General features: G+C 40.3%; 1 protein-coding gene across 10 annotated transcripts in view; it reads left to right on the top strand.

Annotated features, from left to right (window-relative positions):
* The window catches only part of ZDHHC14 (zDHHC palmitoyltransferase 14), a 61,516-nt gene that overhangs the window by 29,042 nt on the left and 6,882 nt on the right, over nucleotides 1-25,592 (top strand). For 7 of the 10 annotated variants that reach the window (XR_013392213.1, XM_028723760.2, XM_028723758.2 and 4 more), the window contains exons 3-8: nucleotides 1,377-1,535; nucleotides 6,683-6,820; nucleotides 10,815-10,863; nucleotides 12,729-12,831; nucleotides 14,914-15,023; nucleotides 16,665-16,767. Coding sequence is in view for 9 of the 10 variants with exons in the window: in XM_028723760.2 (XP_028579593.2) it covers nucleotides 1,377-1,535; nucleotides 6,683-6,820; nucleotides 10,815-10,863; nucleotides 12,729-12,831; nucleotides 14,914-15,023; nucleotides 16,665-16,767 (662 nt within the window). In the remaining variant the exon portion in view is untranslated. Of the gene's footprint in view, nucleotides 1-1,376; nucleotides 1,536-6,682; nucleotides 6,821-10,814; nucleotides 10,864-12,728; nucleotides 12,832-14,913; nucleotides 15,024-16,664; nucleotides 16,768-20,622; nucleotides 20,682-25,592 lie in introns of all 10 variants that reach the window. The other 3 variants (XM_028723762.2, XM_028723765.2, XM_028723764.2) reach the window with 1 other exon arrangement.

Below are 25,592 nucleotides of genomic sequence, written 5' to 3'. Positions count from 1 at the left end.
TGGAGCTTAAGGTAAAGGTAAAGGTACCCCTGCCCGTACGGGCCAGTCTTGACAGACTCTAGGGTTGTGCGCTCATCTCACTCTATAGGCCGGGAGCCAGCGCTGTCCGCAGACACTTCCGGGTCACGTGGCCAGCGTGACGAAGCTGCATCTGGCGAGCCAGCGCAGCACACGGAAACGCCGTTTACCTTCCCGCTAGTAAGCGGTCCCTATTTATCTACTTGCACCCGAGGGTGCTTTCGAACTGCTAGGTTGGCAGGCGCTGGGACCGAGCGACGGGAACGCACCCCGCCACGGGGATTCGAACCGCCGACCTTTCGATCGGCAAGTCCTAGGCGTTGAGGCTTTAACCCACAGCGCCACCCGCGTCCCACACAATGGAGCTTACTTCCAGGTAATTAACTCCATCTATAGCACCTGTCTGAGTGTCTCCCAAAGTAAAACAAAACAATTAAAACTATTAATTAAAATAAAAACACAATTAATATGTGATTTAAAACATTGTTAAAAGTATTCTTCAGGTTAAAACTTTTTCAATACACTTTTAAGATACAGATATTGCAAATAAATAAATATTATGGGTAAGACAAATATATGCATATAACAATATGCATGTAGTTTAGCACTTTATGCAAGGGTGAAACTAGGCTTTATTTCACCCAGGTCAAAGACCCAGTTTGGCATACACACTCCCCACATACATTTGTGTACACACACACACACACACACACACACACACACACACAGGCTGGGAGTCTCAGTGGTGCCCTCTGGAGGCTTTACACGGGGCGAGAAACCCGGCTAGCGCCCCCCCCCCCCCCCCGCTACAGCACTGCTTATGGTTGGCACAGAGGTCTCTTACCGTGTTTGTCCTTAGAGAATGAAATCTACAATCGGAAAATAATACCTATGCAGGTTAACTTGGAAGTAGGGCCCATTGAGTTCAGTGCGGTCACCCCCCCAGTAAGTTAGCATAGGACTATAGCCTCCTGAAAAGAATCACACAGTACTGTATGGATGCAGGAATGATCATAATGCTTAAGATGTTTGGGCTAAACACCTTCAGGACTAATTTCCCTCCCAAGGAAATGTAGGAATTAACAGATTTTTCTGCATGTCATCTTGGTTGTTGACACTGCATTTGGGCCAATAAAACCTTCTCATATAACATCATGTTTTCAATCAAAAGAAGACTTAATATGGTTCAGTTTGTTGTATATTACCCTCCTTATTTATAAAAAGGATTTAAAGGACAATTTTAGTTAGCTATTTCCAATTCATATAGATTATATTAAAAATTACAATAATGTACTTCTTCCAAATATACTGGATGAAAACTCAATCTTTTGACTTCTTGTTTTTATTTCCATATTTAGAAATTGCAAATGGCTCCAGTTCAGGAGGGTATCGTCCACCTCCCAGAACAAAAGAAGTACTCATCAATGGGCAGACAGTGAAGTTAAAATACTGTTTTACCTGCAAGATTTTTCGCCCACCTCGTGCCTCACATTGCAGCCTTTGTGATAACTGTGTAGGTGAGTAAAAACACACACACAAATAATATACAGATCTTGCTAGCTATAATGAAAGATTAATATATACTGGTCAGTATATTTTGGTGTTTCTCATGATGAAAAGGAGATTCCGACTAAACAGCAGGAAGAACTTTCTGACAGTAAAAGCTGTTCAACAGTGGGACAGAATCCCTTGGGAGATTGCTGACTCTCCTTCACTGGAGGTTTTTAAGCCGAGGTTGGGTTGGACTAGATGACCCTCAGGATTCCTTCCAGTTCTATGAAAGTATAACTTTTTTGTGTATTTTCGGGCTTGATAGAGCCAAAAATAAAGTTTTCAACCTGCTAAACTTTTCTGTTTGTGCACTATATAGATTCCTTTTCAATTCAGTTTTCCTGTTTGAGCATTCCCTCTTGTTAAGAGTCACAGTGATTCATCTCTCAATTCTTTGTTCAATTTGAAATAAAACCATGGAGCTTTGGGTTGATTCAGAGCCACAGGCTACACCTGTCACATTTATAGTAGGAATCTTTTGTGAGTCAGAACACCTGGAAACCTGGGGCAAAACAAAGAAAGCTTAAATGTAACATCTATTTTAACAGGGCATACATTTTTGCAGTAAAAATAAAAGATAATGCACTGTCCTAGCTTTCTTACTCGTTTGCTGTGGAATATAATGGCTTAACTTTGGTGTTGAATACACTGCCCTAACTTTGGTGTTGAAGGCTAAATAAGAGGAGATAATGTTTAAAGTTACGTACTTCAAAATATAGTTTGTGAAGCAATATCTCTTCTGTATTATAGACTGAATCTGTGTGGTGCCTGTGGAAACATATTTCATCCATAGTTCCACCCCCCCAAAGGCCACTTTGAAATCTGTGCTTAAAAGTAGTCTTGTGTACACACACACACACACACACACACACACATTCTGCTTGCGGAGTCTAGATTTCTTGTTACCTTTATATTTTATACTGTACTGTTATAGTATAGTATAGTGTGTATGAAAAAATGGAATTTTAGAAGTAATTTCCTCTTGGTTTTCTTCATGATACCACAGCATTGATTTCAGTAGTCTCTTCAAAACAAAGCTTTCTGCTTGAGTTACTAAGCCTTCTCTATACCATTCTTTTAAAATATCTAGTCTTGCAGCTTAGTATTTTAAGGGTCTCCCATTTCCCCATAGAGTGGTACCTCGGGATGCAAATGGGATCTGTTCCGGAGCCCCGTTCGCATCCCGAACGGAACGCAAGATGCAACGACGCGTCTGCGCATGCGCAGGTCGCATTTTGCCACTTCCGCGCATGCACGTGGCGTCATTTTGAGCGTCTGCGCATGTGCGAGCAGTGAAACCCGGAAGTAACGCGCTCCATTACTTCCGGGTTGCCGTGGAGCGCAACTCGAATGCACTCAACCCGAAGCACATTCAACTCGAGGTATGACTGTATTTTGATTTTTTAAAAGTTTTTAATTTTAATTTTTTTAAAGGTAAAAATAATTAAATGCACAAATATGAATTTTAAGGTTTTTTTGTACTTGCTTTCTGGAATAAATGTGAATTGATTTGTTTTACATCATTTGGGATACGGACACACCCACCCACACCCACCCACCATAAGGGTGGGATTTTTTGGACCCTACTATTTCTATATCCTTATCCTTGTTTTTTGATAACTGTTCTTGTTGAACAAAGCTAGGTCTAATTCCAAGGTAATTTCTACTGTTCAAAGTAATCCTTGAAGAGTAATCCTTTAATGCCTTTATAATTAAAGATGTGAGGGTGATTACAACAGGTGATCCTTTTGTATTTCATGGTTTACTGACCATTCAAGAGGTATTCAAGGAGCTTGAACTATTCATGAAACAGATTTGTACTGAATGTGGCATCACGGTAAGCAACCATTGTTTCTTAGGTAGAAGATATAGGATGTGGTTTATGTGTCCTTAACCCAGAGAAAAACTTAAGATAATCTTGCAGCAATTTATCTGAAATGGGCCTTGACCAGTCTCTTGAACAGACAGACAGATTTTCCCCTCCAGGATACAAAAGCAGGGCAAAATCCAATAGGAACATAAGAAAAGCCCTGCTAGATCAGGCCAAGGGCAGTGACCAACCAGATGCCTGTGGAGTAACTGAGCACAGCAGCACTCTCTCCCCTTGCAATTCCCAGCAACAGACGTTCAGAGGCATATTGCCACCAACAGTGGAGGCAGAACATAGCCATCATGGCAAGTAGCCATTGATAGCCACCTTGGGGAAGGGGGAACTCCTGAGCTGTCTTCAACCAACTGATTTCACCAACACAAGGGTTTCTGCTTCTGCAAGAGGACTTGAATGCACCCTGCACCCTCCCTAAATCTATTCTAGAGGGTTGTGGGGAATGCCAGAATAGATATGGGGACATATGGGGGGGGAAAGAGGGGGGGGGAGTTTTGTTGCACAAGTGAAAATCCTTGCACTGACAGAACAACTTAGTTGGATACTGCCCACTGTGTTAAATCCTGCCATTAACACACATAGTTCTGAATAGTTCTGTCATCAAATGTTCTCTTTTAATGCTATCTAATCCTAATTGAAAACTATTAATATTCTACTTAGAAACAGAGAAATTGTATGAAGAACTGCAGCTGGGAAACAGTCCAGTATTAAATTTTGATAGAGCCCTTTCAGTTTCCTTTTTGGTTTTCTGTCCCTGAGTTTGAAGGTACATATTGTAAGGCCCATGAGCCGGATCAAGTCCACACAAAGTAAAAGAGAGCAAGGGGCTAATCTCAAATTGTGGCCTGAGATTTGGGGCACTCCCAAAAGCCCCGCATGAGGTCAAAGGTCTCTGCAAAATGTTCCCTTCTTCTTAGATTGAAATGGGGAAGATTAGGTTCAGTAGCAAATACCAGCTTGCTACCAAAGCCATGTGAACCTCTTCCCCTCCCACCTATGAGACAGTTGCTACACAGTGCCTGCATGAATTTGTTTAGGCTATGGAAACAGCCTTGGAAGTCTGTGTATACCCCAGGGGCACTATTCTGTTCCAATTCTAGTAAAGCAAGTAAAAAATTTGCAGGAGCAGTTGACTTGCTAAAAATTAGTCTCTTAGTCTTAAACTCAAGTTCTTTGAAGGTGCTATGTATCTTTTCCCATATCTGCAGGAAATGATTACTAGCATTGAAATTGCAGGATTCGTATGTTGCTGCATTTACAAATGTTTCAAATGCAGGAAAAGACAGTATGTACTGCAAGCATCCACCCTGGTTTTTGTTTTTTTAAAAACAACAACAACAACAGATAAATGAAGAACAGTCCCAAAATGGATGCACATAAATTATGAAATCATAGGGGCTACAAAGGAAACCACAACATTACATATTGCCAAACAAGCACAGATGTGAATGATATCAATTGAATTAGCCAGGCTGCTGGTATGTTATACAAAGGCCCCTGTATCTTCTATCCCATTAGTTTCTCAGCAGTGGTTTTTGACAATACTGATTGGGTCTTTTGTGTACAAAAGCTGACTACCCATCCTCCCAACCAGTCATGAGAACTTATCTTAACATCTCTGATTCTGAGCTCATCCATACTGTCATCTGAGACTTTTTGTGGGTGAGCTGAGACTTTGCTGAACCCTGGGCGAGAACCTGGAGGCTGAGAAGGAGGGTGTGTCAGAAGAAACATGAATTGATATAGATTTATGTATGTTAGTAACCTTGTATTAGTGTCGAAGCAATGATTCTTCAACATCACCTTCGTTGGACTGGTCATGTTGTGTGGATGCCTGATGATCATCTTCCAAAGCAATTACTCTACTGTGAACTTAAAAACGGAAAGTGTAATGCTGGTGGTCAACAAAAGAAGTTTAAAGACTGTCTCAAGGCAAATCTAAAAAAATGTAGTATAAACACTTACAACTGGGACACTGGCCTGCGAGCGCTCCAGTTGGAGAACAGCCTTTACCAAAGGTGTCATAGTCTTTGAAGACACTCAAACTCAGGACGCAAGGGAGAGACATGCTAGGAGGAAGGCATGCTTGGCAAATCCACACGGTGTTCAACTCCCGCCCGGAAACCAATGTCCCCACTGTGGAAGGACATGTGGATCCAGAATTGGCCTCCACAGTCTCTTACGGACTCATTGTTAAAACCGTGTTTATGGAAGACAATCTTACTCGGCCACGAGTGATCACCAAAGAAGAAGAAGAATATTAATGTAACAATTTTATATTTAACTGTGCATTTTTGTTATATTGTGTTTAAGTTGTCTTTTGTTCAGTTTTCGGTACATTGCTTAGAGATATTTTTAATATATTAAGCAGTATATAAATTAAATAATCAAATTTAATGTTGATAGTAAGCTTCCTGTACCTCCATTCTCTCTTGTCCATATGTTCTCCTCCAAATCACTACCTTCACACACTCCCTGGACTGAGGCAGAATCATAGAATTGTAGAATTGGAAGGGACCATGAAAGTAATCTAGTCCAACCCTTTGAAATGCAGGATCTTTTTGCCCAATGTAGGACTCAAACTCACAACCCTGAAATTAAGGGTCTCATGCTGTACCAACTGTGCTATCCTGCAGGAAAAAAAGTGTTAAATGAATAGGGATAAGTGTAATTGTTCCGTTTCCCTCAATTCCCTGTTCTATTCATGGCTTGTAAATTAACTGTACTTTGAAAGAGATTTATAAAAAAATAGTAAGACTAAAGACAAAGGACTATGATAAAAATATGCATTTAAACATCCAATTTTGGTCATGTTTTTGTCATTTATATTCAAGCATTCACATGAACATGTGATAGCAAAAACTGGGGATGGGCATATATGTGTGCCAGCAGCTCTTAAGATCATTGTATGATTAGTGCAAAGGGCATTAGAAGGTTTTAAAGCATGTTCAATTGATCCCAGGCTAATAAGGGTTTCTGTTCTTGAGAGTTTGAGTGTGTTCAGTTGAGCACACTTTAAATTCCCTACTGTAGTTGTCATGTGAAGATCTAAAAGCAGTTCATGGGATCTTGGAGGTGGGGCTTGCACACACATCTTCCCCATCACCAGTTTTACTTGACTGCATCTTCAGGTAGACACCTGAACATGGTTGCAACGATTTTCTCAAGCAGGTCTGTTGTTGTTGTTTTTGTAATTGTGTTCCATTTTTTCCCTTCCTTTTCTTTCAGAACGGTTTGATCACCATTGTCCCTGGGTAGGCAACTGTGTGGGGAAAAGAAACTACAGATTTTTTTATATGTTTATTTTATCTCTGTCTTTTCTGACAGTCTTTATATTTGCATTCGTTATCACCCACATCATCCATCGTAAGTATGCTAGTACAATCAGATTACATATATAGCCATTTGCTTGAAACTCTATTTTTCATTTTAATCTTTTGGACATTCAGGATATACCCAAAATAGTATACCTAGTTTGATCATTAACAAGACTTTCAACTGTTAAGCTTACTTCTTAATTCAGAAACTTAAGGCAAATGCATTTTATTCAGCTTCATTTGTTGTACTGCTGAACAGTTCATATAAAGGGAACATTCTGGCCTGCTCTCAGTTTTCCTGCAGATTGGTTTCATTGGTCTGTGACTGTTCCTTAATTTGTGGCCTGCCTTGCTGATTGGAAAACTCTATTGGCAAACAGAATAATTTCCAAAAGTTGGTCAACGTTCACAACCTGTTGTATTTATTAATTTGCATATTTTATTATTAAACTTATATACCACCATTCATCTGAAGATCACAGGGCAGTCTACAGTATAAAAACACAAAGATACATAATAACAAACAAACAAACAAACAAAAACCCACAGGTTTTGAAGGCCACAGGTTGTTTAATTAGCCAAAGGCCTGGGAGAAGAATGTTTTTGCCTGCCCCCTAAAGATATGTAATGAAATTGCTAGGTGATTTATATTCCTATGACAACCTACAAAGTAGTAAGAAACACAGTTTTACAATTTAATAAATTAATTAATAATAAATCGCATAGACTAATACAGCAAATTAAAATGGAAGTATCAGCAGCCTGTTCAATAAAATCAACCACCCTAAATGCTTACATTAGCAGTTGTTGTTTTTTAAGTCTGTGAAAACAGAAATGTTTTTGCCTGGTGTCTAAATGATAGCAAGAAGGTCTCTGAGTAGGCCTCCTGGCAATGTCTTTCCAAAAGCAAGGAAGCAAAGTGTGTCTCCAGTTTCCACCTGTCACACTTCAGATAGCAGGAGAACCTGGAAAAAGGCTGCAGATTATGTGGATTGATAAAGAGAGATGCCTCCAACAGTTATCTGGGTCCTAAATCGTGTAGCGTTTTAAAATTAATACCAGCACTTTGAATTGAGCTCAAAAAAATTATGGGAGGCAGTGGAGTTGCTTTAGCACAGGCAAGATGAAATCTCTTTGCCTGGTCCATGTTCATAGCCTAACCACAGTGTTATAGACTAGCTGCAATTTTCCAACTGTCTTCAAAGGCAGCCCCATGTAAAGCACATTGCAGTAATCCAGCTTCCGGGTTACCAGGGCATGGGTACATCTGTGGCAACAGAAGATCCTTTGTGCTCCATTTCCAGTCCAGCATCTTCCTGCCTAGTTGAGAGCTCCAGATCTACATTGTGACCTGCCACATGGGTTGGGCCATGACACATTGTGACAGCCCCATGGTTATCATGGCAACCATGAAGTCCTGAATATCTTCTGATAAGACTGATTCTGAAATAATGTTGAGGTCCCTTAAGAAAATCAGTTTCAACTCAGCCAGCTCAGGTGTGGAGACTGCTTGGTAGAAGGGTGGTTGGTACACAAACAACAATCCCGCCGTGTCCCTAGTATACAACACCAAGTACAAACACCCCAAATCAGCACCCAACCTAATACAGTGGTGCCCCGCAAGACGAATGCCTCGCAAGACGAAAAACCCGCTAGACGAAAGGGTTTTCTGTTTTTCGGTGCGCTTCGCAAGACGATTTTCCCTATGGGCTTGCTTCGCAAGACGGAAATGTCTTGCGAGTCTTGCGATTTTTTTCGCCCCCCCCTTTTTCTAAGCCGCTAATAGCCTTTTAGCCGCTAAGCCTTTAATAGCCGCTAATAGCCTTTTAGCCGCTAAGCCGCTAAGCTTTTAATAGTTGCTAAACCGCTAAACCACTAATAGCGCTAATCCGCTAAGCCGCTAATAGGGTTGCTTCGCAAGACGAAAAAACCGCTAGACGAAGAGACTCGCGGAACGGATTATTTTCGTCTTGCGAGGCACCACTGTAGTAAGCATTGGGAGGGAGATGGAATCCCTGCTGACCATAACTATATTTTTTTTGCCAATCGTTTTTATAAACCATAGCAATGTTTCTTCTGCAACATGGTAGATAGTGTAAAGTGTAAAGCCAGGAGAGACTGGCTTTTTGTGCCCTGTCAAGTGATGATGAGATAGATTTGATGAGTCTCCATGACCAGATAATGATGTCTTACTGTAAACTGATCTTGCATTAAATAGCAACACGTTAAGGAATTCTGAGGTTATGTTATTGTGGATGAGGATGGCACTAGAGTGGAACAGACCTTATATGCTGGCTTCTCCTTCTCAACCAGCCAGCACTTACTTACCCCACTTCTACCATACCTCCCTCTGCCTGTAACCACTAGCTTATGTTTACAGACTCTTGTCTTTCCCCCTCCCCCATTTAACGCAGAGACATAACACAAAACTAATAAAGCAGATAAAATATTTTTAAGGGAGCGTATACAAGAGATTGTCATAAACATATGTTTAAAAATCCCAATTTCAATCGCACTTGAAATGCAAGAATTGGATAGCAGATAGGTCCATTTCACCAGCTCCTTTGACATGAACTACAGTGGTGCCTCGCAAGACGAAATTAATTCGTTCCGCAAGTTTTTTCTTTTTGCGAGTTTTTCGTCTTGCGAAGCACGGTTTCCCATAGGAATGCATTGAAAATCAATTAATGCGTTCCTATGGAGACCGCTTGCCAGGCTGGCGGTGCGGAGAAGGGCTTTTCTCCCCACCGCAAGCCTTCAGGACAGGTACGGGAACAGAGGGGAAGGCGCGCAGCGCTTCTCCTCTGTTCCTGGGGTTTGCGGTGGGAGGAGGGTTTTTCCTCCCCACCGCCAACATTCAGAACAGCATTCTGAATGTTGGCGGTGGGAAGGAAAACCCTCCTCCCATCGCAAGTCTTCAGGACAGCCATCCGAAGGCTGGCGCGGGGAGAAGGTCTCTCCGCCCCGCCGCCAGCCTTCGGAGGAGCCATCCGAAGGCTGGCGGTGGGAGGAGGTCTCTCCGCCCCGCCGCCAGCCTTCGGAGCAGCCTTCCGAAGGCTGGCGGTGGGAGGAGGTCTCTCCGCCCCGCCGCCAGCCTTCGGAGCAGCCATCCGAAGGCTGGCGGCGGGAGGAGGTCTCTCCGCCCCGCCGCCAGCCTTCGGAGGAGGTCCGAGGACAGTGGGGAAGATGCGCTGTGCTTCCCCGCTGTCCCGGAGATTTCCCTATGGGCTTTCGTCTTGCGAAGGAAGCCCATAGGGAAATTCGTTTTGCGAAGCGCCTCCAAAACGGAAAACCCTTTCGTCTAGCGGGTTTTCCGTCTTGCGAGGCGTTCGTCTTGCGGGGCACCACTGTAATGCTGTTTTTGAGGCCGACAGTCCAACAGATATTCCCTCCTGGAAGTAGCCTTAGAAAGCCCTGTGCTGTTCAGTTAGGTGCCTGGGACTTCTTGCCAGGGCACAGAGTCAACACAGTGCCCAGCTTTCTCTGTCCCTAAATGTCAGCAGTTAAAAATAGATCTGGACCTTAATTTGACAATTGCTTGTCATTCTTCTTTGCTGAACAAATTAATGAGTTAAAGCTGGCTCCTTGCATCATGTCTCCTAATTGTATCCAGAGAAATCCGTAAGCAGCTTGGAATTTGGGTCATATTATGATGCATTTACAGGATTTCCTGATCCAACAGAAACATTTTTGTGTGAGAGAAAATATATTTATGGATACCTTTCATGTTGAATAATAATCTTGCAGTGTTTTTTCCACCATAATAGGATAGAATGAACAGATTGATAACAGAAAACTTATTTATGGGGAACTGGTGTCTGCAGACATTAACGTGTTACTATTGAGAAAACATCCAGCATATGTTAATTCTGGTTTTAAAACTTCCATTTTTGCTGAATAGTTTCAGTAAAATTTCAAGGCTAAATTTAGCAAAATTTGTGTTGTAGTTCTTTGAAACTCTAACTGTATATTGGATTTTGAGATTTGTTTTTATGTGGACAGTATATATTATCGTTTAATATTTACATTTATTCTTTCTACAGGATCTCAACAAACAGGGTTCTTAAATGCACTCAAGGACAGTCCTGCAAGATATCCTTTCAACTGGAGTGCATTTGCATGCTCTTAGTTAATATTGTATAAATTTTAAAAGCATTGCTATCTAGATTTATTTGGAGTTGTTTACTCTTTGACAAACATTTGGGTTATGCAGTTATATGAATTTCAGACATACTTCAAGTAATCCCTCTCTCTGGATTTACACACAGCAATTTGGATAGCCCCTATTTTATACTGTAAAATAGTGTGTATAGTTTTAAACATTCATTACTAGAATATGAAAATGGTTTTCATTTTTTATCAAAGCAGTTACACAGTTTGAGCAAACAAGTGATTTTATCAGAAGTAATAAAAAGAGAATGTATGTTTTTAGAATTAAACTTCCTGACAGAATGATTTTGCATTGGGTGATAATTTACCCAGTTTACTTCAAGAGAACTTCCAGCATTAGCAGCAGAAGTAGCAGCAAATCCAGAAACAAAATAGGAAGGAACATAACAACAAGTTGTGCCTCTCTTTCAAATATTTGGAACTACTGTTGCATGTTTTACCTGACACTTGCTCCCCACTTCCCAAACCTATACCTACAGTGCTGATCCTAGCAGAGATCAACAAAGAAATTGTACGTGGATTATAAATTCCCATCATACCATTTTGAAGACCTGGGAGTGCAGGAAGAAGCCAACAAGCAGCATTCTGTTGACACATAGAATGCTGTTTTTTAGTAATGGGTGTGTTGTGTCAGTTCAAGGAGAAGACAAACATAGGCCTTCAAACACAACTTTGCTTTATCACAGCATAACTAGATTGAGGCAAATGCTCTTTCCAGCAGCAAGAAGTGGAAGAGAATTGCAAGAGCACAGTCAAGCTAAAAAGCACTAACTTAACTCACTAGCATACAAAACAGAGTGCATTTGGAAATACCATGACTTCAGTCCTGCACAAAGTTGTGAACATCTAAGTGTCACTAACTTGGTGGAAGTTATGCACAAACAGCAGTGAAGATAGCAGCCCAGGTACTTTAAAAATAAAAAAAATCTTCAGGTATAACTTCTACTATGTTCACTTACTTGTATATTCATTGGGTAGAAATGCTAATGCACAAGTACCTCTGTGTTGGAAGAGCTTAGGTTTGAACACAATGTTCATAAATAACACAACAATAGCCTCCAGTTAAAAGAATTACAATAGCTTCTAAGAATGTTTTAGGCTTTTCAGTTCTCTAAAAATGAAAGAGTCTTTCAGTTATTTTAAAATCAAAAGGTAGTTGATTCCACATTTGTGGACTATTCAGCCACAACAATTAGCTATTTATTCATAATTTGCATTTAAGGGTTGGGCAGTTGGGGGGGAAATCAGGAAAGCATCTAGTAGGAAAAATCCCACGAATACAGTGTGTTTGATGATGCCCCTTCAAGCAGGAGTGGAAATGGTGGTGTGTGGTAATGACTCTGAGGCTAGAATTCTTGTTGAATTTCTGAAACTGCCAGTAACTCATAGCAAGGCCTTGGGCAAAATTTTGCGATTTCCTGATGCCTTCTGTTCTCACTATGTCCTAATTTTTGTGTGTGCAGTTGTGTCATGTGAGCCTAGGCTCTTCTGAACTACATAAGGAATGTTTGTTTAGGCTTCTACGTGCAAAAATGTAGGGATTAAAAGCTATCTGTGTACTAAAAATCGTGATGGAACAAGCGAAGGTCCACCTAGTACAGCATTCTGCCTCTTCTAAATATACATTTTCTGGATGTTCACAAACTCAGCATGATAGTTATGGCTATCCTAGGCGTTCGCAATTTGGAGCAGTATACTCATGGCCTGAAATTTCAATTTAGCCATAATTGCTAATAGCATTTACATTCATTGACTTCTCGGTTACTATTCCCTTGACGTTCAGTTACTGTGCTGGAAGCTGTGGTATGTTTCTTCTCCGTTTGGTCCATTGTTGGGCTCTCAGGTTTTCATACTTATTTGATCAGCTCCAATCAAACAACAAATGAGGATGTAAGTTTTTTTTAACCTTTATTTAGTAACTATGTTTGTCATGGAAACAGCACACATGACAGTGTTTTCTGCTAAAACAAAGCACTGGACTAGACACATTGATGCCCTGTAGGGAACAGCCCCTTGGTGGCATTAATGTTTCATTTGGGCCCAAATCTTGTTTAGTGGTTAAAAATCTCCACTTCCTTATTCATAAGCATGGTCTTTAGGTCATTATGCATTAATGGATGTTCTGCAAAAGCAATATTTTTGACTGGAGAGAATGCTTATTGAGAACGCTTCCTTCTTCAGCCTGCTTGTGCAGCTCTGTTCCAAACTTTGGAATAATGAAGTGGGAACCTAATGGCCAAGATTGTGTTCTCTGGGTGGCATACCAAATTCCCTCCCTCAGTTTTATCCCCTTAGTCAATAGTAACTGGCTCAAGGTCACTTAGTGGGCTTCATAGCAAAATACAGATTTGAACCTGGGCGTTCCCAGTCCTACTCTGGCTCTCTAAATTGTTTCACTACTCTGGTTCTCTGACCTTGATGGATTGACCCAGACAGTGTTGCTTCCCAAGGACTTGCACAGGAAACAGTGGCCATGCAAGGGCAATAGCTGCATATGAAGTTTGGAGACAGATTCAGTCTTTCCTGAGCTCTGTTCTTACAAGCTTTTGGAGAGTATACAAGACATTTCCCTTATAAGCCTATGAAGTTCACAGAGGTTCTGTGTTTTTAATGGGTTATTGTTTTGGTATTTCTATTTTTAATCATATTATTGTTGGGAGCCTCCTCAGGCCTTAGAGAGACTGGATACAAACCCTTAAAATTAATAAATTAGATAGCTCAGGGACCTCTGCATCATTGCAGAGACCCTTTTGAGCCAATCTGGCAGCATTTCAGCCTTCTCAGAGCTCAAATCCCCCAGAGGCTCTTTTGTGACGCAGAGATCTCTGAGGCATCTCTTCACTGAGTGCTGGGAGGATTGAAATGCTGCCAGTTGAATCAGAAACGATGCCTTGCACATAGCTGTTGGCCCCAGCAGTGCCATTTCCAAGCAAGTTCTTGAGAAATAGTATGCTGTCTGGGCCAACATCAGTGCTTGAAACAGCATTTCAAGCCAGCAGATATTCCTCTCAGAAGAAAAGAAGAGGATGCCGCTGAGGCCTTACCCTGGAACATTCTTTCCTTTTGCTTTGGATGCTTCCTTCCAGCATCCTCAGCCAGGGGAACGGAACCCTCCCCAACCAAGTTGCTCTGAGGGGGAATTATGTCACCACTGGGAAATAGCCCCCCAACTGCTTGGCAAGACAGTGCCCAGCCTCCGCAAACCAAGTAAGTTGGTCACTGCTGCTTTAGGAGTAAATAGACTGATTCGTTCAGGAGCTGCTTGTTGGGAAGGGTTCCAGTTTTGAAAAGAGCACGTTGGAGCTGTCTGGGAGTAAATCACATAGCTTGCCAGTTTAAGTTGCAAACTTGTGAGAAACAGTGTTACTTGAATGTGAAGATGGGGAACCTGTGGCCTTCCAGATGCTATTAGCGTCCAGCTCCTGTCAGCCCCAGCCAGCATGGCCAGTGGTCGGGGACAATGGAAGTTTCAGTCATCAGGATAACCACAGGCTCCCCATACCTGCTTTACTGAGAGACTAAAATTCCCTGTTATAAAATATAAGACTGTTTTTTTAGTTATGTTTATTTGGTTTTTACATTTAATTTGCTTTATTCCTGTTATAAGCAGCCCTGGGAATATGATTCAAGAATGATACTAAAACATTCGTAATATATAAATAAAAAGTGGAGCTGTCACCAGTGCCATCCCAGGATGTGATTAGGATGGCAACAGCTGTTACATCCTGGAATGGAGAAACAGCTGGCACAGAGTATTCCTTTGCCCTTGGAGGGTATATGTGACAGTATGTTTCACAGGGGAATGTGGAACAGTGAGACGTTGTGACTAGAGTGGCATGTTTGGTTGTAGGTTTAGGTTGTAGGGTACTGTTGGGTCAGCCTGGTTTACCTTAGGAGAGTACAGAAGAGTTGTAGCACTTTGTATATTGAAGAGTGCTACAAAAAGGTGCATTAACGTTCCTTTCTTACCAGATCAAGGGATCTTGGTCAAATAAAAGAGGTAAAGAAAACTTCAATCCATACAGCTATGGCAACATTTTCACTAACTGTTGTTCTGCACTCTGTGGGCCCATCTCTCCCAGGTAAGGGGTAAAATACAATTGTTCAGTATCTTCTCTTCCTTTTGGTCCTTAGTGCTCATTGGGTCAATTGTATGTAACTTGCAAAACCACATAGTTAATAATAATATAATGTGACATTTGAGTCCTCTAGTGTGGTGGTCATGTATGTTGTATGGTTTGCTGCTAATTGGACACTGGTACCACATAAGTCTGTTGTGTACCACCCATTCATCACTTGTGGAGCTTGCAGTAACTAGACTTTTGGAAGGAAGGACCTAAGTTATGATCTTCTGATGATCCACGACAATTGATTTGCTCTTCTCTCCGGATACAGCAATTGCATTTTAAAATTGCTAGCAATACATTTAAAAGCTTGATGTTGTAAACATTATTTATTTATTGTTTATTTGATTGGAAATGTATTAAAAATCTGTCGAGTGTGTTTTACACTTTAAAGTGGAGTACATTTCAGAATAAGAGCATGTTTAGAATGAGAAAAATACTGCTGCTACTATTCAGTTATGGTGTGGATATGCAACAGAAGGTTATAACATCCTTGCTTCCTGTTAAGTCTACCACTTCCCACACATTTTATAATGCTTATTTTATGTAAATGATGGCAAACCTGTTCAAAGTTTTAACTTGCAGATGTTCTACACTATTTTTGTTCTTTTCCACTTCTGACTGCTTATGGTAAGTTTTTTCCAGGCACCAATACTAGGAATTTAAAAAAAAATATTTGTCTAATTAAATGTATACACTACCTTTCCAATTAGAAATATACAAGGCAGTTTACAATAAAGTTAATATTCTGACCAGTACACAAAAAAAAACTGAGTAAAACTACTGCAAACATGGTTAAAAAAATATTAGGAGCACTGAAAGTCCAAGTTGACTGTTAAGAAGAAAATGCCTGTGCGAACAAAACCTGTTCCTGAAGTTAGTAAAATGGACACGAAGTGAGCAGCTCTGGGGGAAAGGCTTCGAAATATGAGATATCAGTGCAGAAAAGGCCTGATTCCTGGTCACCAGTCACCTAACCTCTGTTGGGGGCATCCAGAGAAGGCCATTGAGGAAGATCTTAAATAATTAACAGTTTTAAGTGTGTGGTTAAATTTTTCGGCAATGATCTGTGGTAACAAAATTGTGTAAGTTCTCCCATTTCATGATACAACTCTGTTAAATTAACTAGCAGTTCCCCACTAGAAACTGAATAACCTTCTTATTCTGTAGAATGCATCCATAGTAAACTTTGATTAGAGTTTCTATTTCATTTTTTAAATGTTCCAGTCATTATTCTAATGTAAGCACCATTGAGTTAAATGAGGCTTAGTCTCAGGTTAGTGCGTATAGGATTGCAACCTTCAGAAAACTTCAGACCAACTGTTCCAGAGTGACTTATGGATTGCAGCCATTTTTCTTCCTCTTTTTATGTTGTCTCCAAGTTACAAATATATTGCAAAAACTCAGAAATGCAGCTTTCGTTTTTGCTACCAAACTCTTGGGAACAAATAAATCTATTTTACTGTTCCATTAAAAGAGGTCTTGAAGCTATTCTCATATGGTTCATTGTTCTTAAGGTGAAACTTTTTTTCCTTTTAAAGCTGGACCAAAATTATCTAACCAGAATTTTTTGTAACAAAACTTTTTATTATTCTGTAGCTTAATTGACAGAAGAGGATTTATGCAGCCAGATACTCCACAGCCGGCAGCACCCTCAAATGGCATTACAATGTATGGGGCCACACAGTCTCAGAGTAATATGGTAGGAACCATCCCATAATGTTGATCAAGAGCCCTGTGAATGTTTTCCTTCTCAGGTTTCCTGTGAACTAATCAAGTTGCTGAACTAACTGGATGCTACTGGTTCTCATTTCATTGTTGTACTGTAGTAAACTGCAACAAACTTCTAGATTTTCACAAGCACTTGGGAGGGGGAAAGTAGTGTAATGGACAAAAGGAAAAGATTGTCTACCTCCAGACAGTTAAATATAGTGCCAAGAGAAGTTTTCATGTATGGTTGAAGTTTTGCCTGTCTTTGTTAGCCTTAGATGGACCTTGGATCTTCAGTATCATATTTGTTGCTTTTAAATTCCTTTTTCCCAAAAGTTGTTGATTGTGTTGCAGAAATCCTTGCTGCCTGATACGTTTCTACAAAACTTGTCATATCAGCATGAATAGAATATTTATAGAGAAGTCTTTTAATTGCTTGTGAACATAGAGGTGGCCACTGTACTTGACTACTGCAAATTTCTAAATAATGTTTTTGTTTTTATAAATTGTGCCAATTACTCCCATTGTGTCTTCTTGAGAGCAATACATTTTTCTCCATGTGCCAAGAAGCAGAACCCAGCCTAAGGAAACTTTCTTAACCAAAAGTCCTCATTGGAGTAACCTTCTTCTAACATGTATGTTCTGAAGTAGTGCCAACATTCCTTTGTATTTTTGGCTTCATGGATTTCTTCCTAGTCTCCGAGGCAAAGAAATAAAACCAATCCCAAGCATTTCAGATTTTTTGCACTTAACTCAAGCAAAGTTAGTTTTCATAGCTATGTGGATACTCTCTTAGAAATGAGAAACACATGATCAGTGGACTTATTAAGAATTGGTTCATTCATCATTTTTTCATATTTGTTAACAATATCTGTTTCTTAGATTTTAAAGATCAGACACATTTAACCGACTTCTAGTGTCAATTGTATCTTTGATAGCATTTTGAATGGTCATTCATAGTATGATCCTTTACATGTGTACTTGAGTGACATTTCCAGTTCCATGGATATAGGATCGCAGCCTTGTCTCATCTTGGCTGCTTTAATTTTCAGAACAACTCCAGAAGATTTTCTTTAAGTGGGGTGGCCTGAAAGGGGTGAATTATTTGCTTGCCTTATGTTTACACCAGTAGTTCTTAACACTGGGTCCCCTGGTTACTGTAGCCTTCAGAGAGCTTTGCCAGCTTGTAGGCAGAGATTATAAAACTCTATCTCTAAGAGATTGCCAATAAATTGTTATATTTAAACGTTTTTCAGTTGTCAAATTATTGTAGTGTTTCTTTGCCTTATGGCAGTTTCTCTTCCTATATTGTTACATTGGGTCTTTACAGGGTAGTTTGAAACAAACCCACATGCTCCTGTTTTTAAGAAATAGTGTGTTCAGGCCACTACCATGGTTCGTTGTGTATGAACTGAAAATACCAATGCACACAGGGAGGGCCACGTACAGACCCACTTGTGTAGCTCACAGTCTCCCTCAGGTCTGGAGCTCCCTTCCCACCATTATTCTTCCTTTCTGGTCTACAGCTAGCCTTACTTTTTCCTCTACTCCTTACCTGGCTTTAGCTTTCCGGACAACTTCCTTGCTATTTTTTCCCTGCCTGCTGTGCCACCTCTCCTTTCAGGCCCTGCTTTCATTTGGCTGTATCACAACTAGATAATGTAATCAGGTGCCACTTAAGACTCAGCCAAATAGCCAAGTTCAGAAATAAGTAGCAACTACTCCCTCTTCTCATACATTCTCTTTGACGTTTCTTTCACTTGCATACTTCTGCATCTTCACATTACGTGGAGGTGAAATCAACCCTGAAAAAAGTATGCGTGTGTCTGGTGTAGCATATGTTGGCCAGCTGCTGTTTCAACTATTTAGCTCTTTAGCCATAGTTACTCTGAAAAGTTAAATACAAAGGATATTGTGTTTATTGGGATAAAGGATGAAGCGTGGTCTTTTGGACAAAGTGATAAATTTCCTTGCTAGAGAGCAATTTTTGTAAATGCATATAGATATAGATATATGCACATACACACACATGCACACACACACACACACACACACACACACACACACACACATATACTGCATGTAAAAAAAGAAACTAATTCTAACTGTCATCTCATGTTTTGGGGAGTCTCCAGAGTTTATCAATCTTTCCACATAAATTAAATTTGTAAACTTAAATGCTTAAAAAGAGACCAAAAAAGAAAGCCAACCGAAATCACCAAAAATCACAATCAGGATTTTTCTTCCACCAGATTTAGAAGAAAAGGCAAGTATATTTATGTCAAAAAATTTAGACACTTATGCCCATGAAAAGATGCAAAATATTACACATACCAGATTTTTTAAAAAGTCAATTATAGTTCCTCTCTTTTTTCAAAAAAAACAACCTAGTTATAATGAAATCTGAATTAAACGCAAACATGTTAAAGCTCACACTTAGGATCTCTTCACAGTCAACCATGATCACCTGTCAAACAGATTTGAGTTAGTGGCTGCTTACCTAGTTTATGAGATTACGCATTATAAGGACACAGTAAGACAGTTCTATGTGCCTCCCCTCCCCTGCCATGGGCTTGCCATTGAAACTATTGACAAGCACGCCATCACACACACTAGGATTTAAGAGATGCCATTCTGTATATCACCAGGCTCACCCACTGCCTCTCAGTTAGTTGCAAACGAATATGGGCAACATGCAGGTGAACAGTATCTTCCTGTTAAGTGGCATGGACTTCTGTGAGCAGAATGGGACCCCTCCCTTTCCCTTCTTGCAGTATCCAATCTGCTCTGGAGGGTCCCCCAACCAAAGGCCTGTTCTGGAGTATACCCAAAGGGGAGGAGCAGAGGAAGTTGAAGACCTATCATGCAAGCAGGCTTCCAATCACATAGCATCAGATATAACCCAGTAGTTATACAACCAGTTAGTGGCCATGCTAGGGATTATTTCTAAATAGGGAACTTGATTTATAGCAGTGATTTTAAATTAATTTATCTTCTTTTTGATTTAAATCATGATGGACTCATTCAGAGTTGGAAATTTTCATTTTAACACTGATACATAGAGTTTGCAATCCATTTTCTTAATATTCCTAAAACTAGGTGCAGATATTCAGTTGTGCTCCCACCAAACAACTCCTCCTAGTGATGACATATGATGTAAAGTTTTATCGCATTCCTTCAGATTTTTTCTCCTATAAGTATCCCAGGCTACATTCTAAAAGTTAGAGCCTGGCTATAGCTCAGTTGGTTGGCGCATGGTGCTGATAACACCAAGGTTGCAGGTTTGATCCCCATATGGGACAGCTGTATATTCCTGCATTGCAGGGGGTTGGACTAGATAATCCTCAGGGTCCCTTCCAACTCTATGTTCCTATGATCTATACGTTATTTTAATCTCTGCAGACTGATTTTTCATGCCTTTTTGTTGTCATTGTTCTCGGTATCCAGGTCTGTTGTGATTCTGTGAATTTGTTGTGCCATTTGCTTTTTTGTCATCTTGTGATCATAAAGATTTGTAAGAAGATGAGCTCAAATAGTAAACTCCATAGCAGCACTTTTAAACGCCTCTCCCCTCTGATAAATATTTTTAGCTCTAGCCTTTTTGCAGTAAATCAGGCAATCCATGTACCATAGTTCTTAATTCAAAAGAACTTGCTGGTGTGAAATTTGAAAGTAAAAGACAACTGAAATCTTTCTGATCCATCTAGTTTATGCTTTTTCTCTATAATGGCCTCAAAAAGCAAAATCTCTTTATTACTATACTTTAGACACCACTGCTTTACTTCCTAAATGTTAAACAGTATTTGGTTTTTTATGTTTTCTCTCAATATTTCCGTTATTTTAATAGGGAACTGAAGTTAGATTAACCAGGTGGTAATTGCCAGGATCACCCTTTCCTTTTTGAAGGTTGGTAGTATATTTTGGTTCCCCCCTTTCTAGTACACATCCAGTTCTTCATCACTTTTTAGTAGTTTTGTGAATTCATTAACCAATTCCCTTACACCATAGAAATCTGCCATAAGAATCCACAGACTTGCTGATTATTCATTATTCCTAAACATGTTATCTTTTCATTAGAAGCTATGGCTGCAATCCACTTACACTAGGAAAAAAATTGCTTAATCGGAAGATAACTGCTGATTCAGTGTTGTGGATTGTGTCCTATTTCTCTCTTCATAACTGACCAACTCAACCCATTTTTCTTATTTTTGAAGAGAGTTCTGTGCAAGAAAGCATTTCAGCCATTTTAGAAAAACCTGTTCCTTCCACATTTCTCATTTGTATATTAACTGTTGCTGGATCTACAATAGTTTCAATATTCTATCGTCCTTTCTGTGCCAATACCTTTCTGCAATATACTTTCTTCCTTTTTCCTTTTGCACTTTATAATAATGTTGTAATAATAACATTTATTCAATTTCTGTTTCAAGTTTAGGATATTTCTCCTAGTTTATTTAGGGATGCGGATGACACAAATCTCTGAATGGTTAACCATGGTTAATTTAGGATTGAAATTTCCATATGCCTTTCAATAGAAATTTCTAGGGCAATTAAATTGCAGGTAAAAGCAATCAAACTAAAATGACAGCAAGCTCTTAAAAATAAGATTTGTTTAAAAGTCATAGGGCTAAACATAAGTCTTTAAAGTCCAGGAAAAATGCAAATATGCTTGTCTTGCATCAAAGTACAATAAGGAGGCATCAGGCAGACTTCTCTGAGAGCATTCCTTAATTTGGAGGTCACCTTGCTTTATAGATGATGGGCACCAACAGATAGCCTTTCACAGAAGATCTAACCTATAAGTAGGAACTAATGAAGATAGGCAGCTCTCCCAATTATCTGGTCCTAAGCCATAAGGCCTTTTGAGGTTAAAAAATAGAATCACTTTGGCATGGAAACTGACTGGGAGCCCATGGGAGCAGCATAACACCAGTGTGATGTGATCAAAGCACTCTGTCTCGGTTAATTCAGTATGTGGCTACAACAATACCAACTGCAGATTCTCTGCAGTCATCAGAGGCAGCCACACATAGAAGTGTCATAGCTCCGCCTTGCATGTCCTAGTTTCAGTCCCCAGCATCTCCAGGTCCCAGTTTCAGTCCCCAGCATCTCCAGTTAGGACTGGGAGAGCATCCTCTCTGAAACATGGAGAGCTGCTGCCAGTCAGTGTAGAGAAGAACTAGATGAACCAGCAAGTCTGACTCAGAAGACAGCTTCCTGTTTTCCTAGGACACATTGCACAAGTCCGACTTGGAGGTTAACGGAGTAAGAACCACTGAGGCTAGGCTCTCTGTCAAGGTTTCCAGCTGCTGCACCAACCTAAACTGGTAAAAAGTACTACGTTCCACAGAAGTAACCTGTACATCCAGAGACAAAAATAAGAGATTAGGTGTATGAGTATTCTCTCTTCCAACATTTTATTTCTCCCTGCTAGTCTTAACTGTGGTTAAGTGTCACACTGACAACAACGTTTGTGTGATTGGCAGGAGTGTTGGTGTGATTAACAGTCAAGTATGATTTAAAGCTGGTGTGACAAAGAGTTTAGTGCGTCCAACCAGGACCAGGGAGACCGAGGTTCAAATACCCACTTGGCCATGAGTTTTACTGAGTGATTTGGGTGATATTGGAACAGTCACTATCTTTCTACCTAACCTACTTCTCAGGACTCTTGTGATAATAAAATGGGAGGAAAAATATGCATGCTGCCATGAGCTCCTGAAAAAAATTGGGACACAAATATAATCAATCAATATAAATAATAATCAGGGTTCACGCTTAACTATGATGCAAGGTAGTTTAAGGTAGCAGTTCCTGCTAGGGCTGAGGAAAATGCCCCCTGTTTCTGACTCCATACACAGATCATTTTGGGAAGAGGGGTTAACTTACAGTGGCAGCAGATGGCAAACGTTTATCCTTTTCCCCTTTTCTTACACAGGCTTTAAAGTTGTACTTTCGTGGTCGCTGCCACAGACAGCAACAAAAATGCAACTTTAAAGCCAATGTAAAATGAGAGAGAGAAACTGCCGCTGCTCATAGCATGCTTGAATCAGCCACCATAAATATTTCTCCTATTGGCCGTTATTAGCAGCTATGTCAACATGATCCTTAACTATCGGTAAAGTTGGCAGGGGGAGATTTGTAAATGAGAAGGTAGCAGCTGGCTGGACAGAGTGTGCAGTCTCACCACCTGTCTCCATTCTCTTAACTGTGGTTAATAGAGCAATAGCATTATCCCTGCAATAGCCTTAGGAGTTCACAACTCAGCTATGACCATTGTGTCTCAATACATGTGATAATTTATTGAGTTCTTGTTTCTCCTTTTTTCATTTTCCTTTGAGAATATCTGTTTCTGCAGAACCCTTTGTACATTTTTCTGTGCATCTTCTTACTCTCTGTTTTTCTATATTATGAACAACACTCAATCATATTTTTTTTGCATACAGCCATTTGGTGGACATTATGGGGTATTTAGTTAATTTTAGTGATGAACATGCTGTTCTTTGTTTGATAACACTTGACCACACTAGTTTTAATTTTCCGCCCTTTATCTTTCTGAGTAGCACACTTCAGAAGACCACTGTAAAATCCACTGCTTCTTCCCTAACCATTTCATCCCACAGGTATTCTGTGCCATCATCCTACCTAAATAATACCTACCTAGACAGCATTCCAGTCATAGAAACCACTTCCTAAGTTATAGTTACTCCACTTTGGTCATAACATCATCTTGGCCATACAAATGTATTCTTAGATTAATGTTTAATTACTCCTATTTCTTTAAAAACCGTTGGATAACTAAATAACCTTGTACTAAAATTTATCAGGCATTTGCCAAAAAAAATCAATATGTGTAATGTTATTGCTCTTCGATGTTGCCTCTTGATTTAGATAAATAGTTGTGTTTCAGTGTTGTAAATAGGAACTCAAAATCTCTGTTAATTTGTATAATGGGGGGGGAGATAAAATCAGATTTTTTTAAAAAATGAAACTGTTTCAAATTGATTTTTGTATCAGTTATATGACAAATAAAGAAAAGCACTGGAATTTAAGTATGTGTCTAACTTGCATTTAGTGTATGGCTATTGTACGGAAATAACATTTTAAATGGCTTAGACCTCATATCTGTATAAATAAAGGCAATGTTTTAACAGGGTAAAGTAAAGGTAAAGGTACCCCTGCCCGTATGGGCCAGTCTTGACAGACTCTGGGGTTGTGCGCCCATCTCACTCAAGAGGCCAGGGGCCAGCGCTGTCCAGAGACACTTCCGGGTCACGTGGCCAGCGTGACAAAGCTGCATCTGGCAAGCCAGCGCAGCACACGGAAACGCCGTTTACCTTCCTGCTAGTAAGCGGTCCCTATTTATCTACTTGCACCTGGGGGTGCTTTTGAACTGCTAGGTTGGCAGGCACTGGGACCGAGCAACGGGAGCGCACCCCGCCGCGGGGATTCGAACCACCGACCTTTCGATCGGCAAGCCCTAGGCGCTGAGGCTTTTACCCACAGCGCCACCCGCGTCCCTATTTAACAGGGTAAAGCCCTTTAAAATTAGTTGGTTGGGTTTTTCTGACAGGGTGCTTCAGGAGTAGGCTCCTGGTCTGACATTTTATTTTGGCTGTGCAGTTGATATTTTATTCTAAGGAGGAATAGGTAATTCTAATACATTAAGAAGATTGCTTGAGGCAAATTTACACAATACCAGAGTTTGCATTTAAAAAAACAAAAACTAGAGCATACCTTATTTGGGCATATGTCAGTGGCCTGACAGCCCTTTAAATATATTATTTTCATTTATTTTAACTCTTAATTATTGAAATGTGCTGGTAGTGACTTGCGAGGTGGTATGGCTGGTAGTATATCACCATCTGCAGAGAGCAATTGCTGAGGAACACAGAGGAATCATGGTTTGCTGGCCCAAACTTCATTGGCCAGCATATTACTGCTAAATGGCCGGCAACATCAGTCCAGTAGCTCCAGCAGCAGCACATAACTCACACCAGTAAAAGCATGAAGCCACTTCTCCCTCTATCACCATTCCATGGTAGTGGCCATATATTGCCTGCTAAGTCACTTTGAGCCATACTACCTTGCCAGGTGCTACTGAAACACTTTTTTTATTATCCTTAAATGTGAATTGTTTATATTTGTGTTTCTCAGTATTTCTCTCTTGCGGAAAATATACATTGCTTACACATCACACATACTCGCAGTACTACTCATTATCATCTCATTTTTCCCCATAGGACATTTAAAAGAGAATTATTACTAAGCTTTGTGTGTTATTGTTGAGATCAGTTATTATTTCTGCCCTTTTTGTTAAATTCCATACAGAACAAAACCCTTATCATCCAAATTTGCACAAGGCAAGAGACTGAAAAGCTACGAGGAGTCAAGAATGCATGCTAGTGGCATGGGATACAGAACAGTATCTTGTTCCGCTATGTGATGTGAGCAGTCCAGGGCCACACAAGAGGAGTCCACTTTGCAACTCCTCTCCACACCTAGGTTAACCCAATTTCATGAGGGTTGAAACTGATGCAGAGAGGAGGGTGCAGTGTGGATTCCTTCTGTCTAATCCCTGGTTTATAACATTACCTGGCAGCAAAAAGTAAGAGCACTTCAGAGGCTTCCATACTGCAGAGGTAACTTGTGTACCAGTCCTAAAGTGTCAATAGCCCATGTTCTTCTTAAATTGCAATCTAACACTATGTGAGCTTATTGCAGGTTGGTCTACACTAGATACGCTGCAGTTCGTCAGGCACAGTGTCAATTCCATAGGAGTTGTCAGGAGCAGTGTCATCCCCTGACACATTGTTCCTG

Source organism: Podarcis muralis, chromosome 3 (assembly GCF_964188315.1).
Source record: "Podarcis muralis chromosome 3, rPodMur119.hap1.1, whole genome shotgun sequence".
Taxonomy (NCBI): domain Eukaryota; kingdom Metazoa; phylum Chordata; class Lepidosauria; order Squamata; family Lacertidae; genus Podarcis; species Podarcis muralis.
This window is presented reverse-complemented; position numbering and strand designations above follow the sequence as displayed.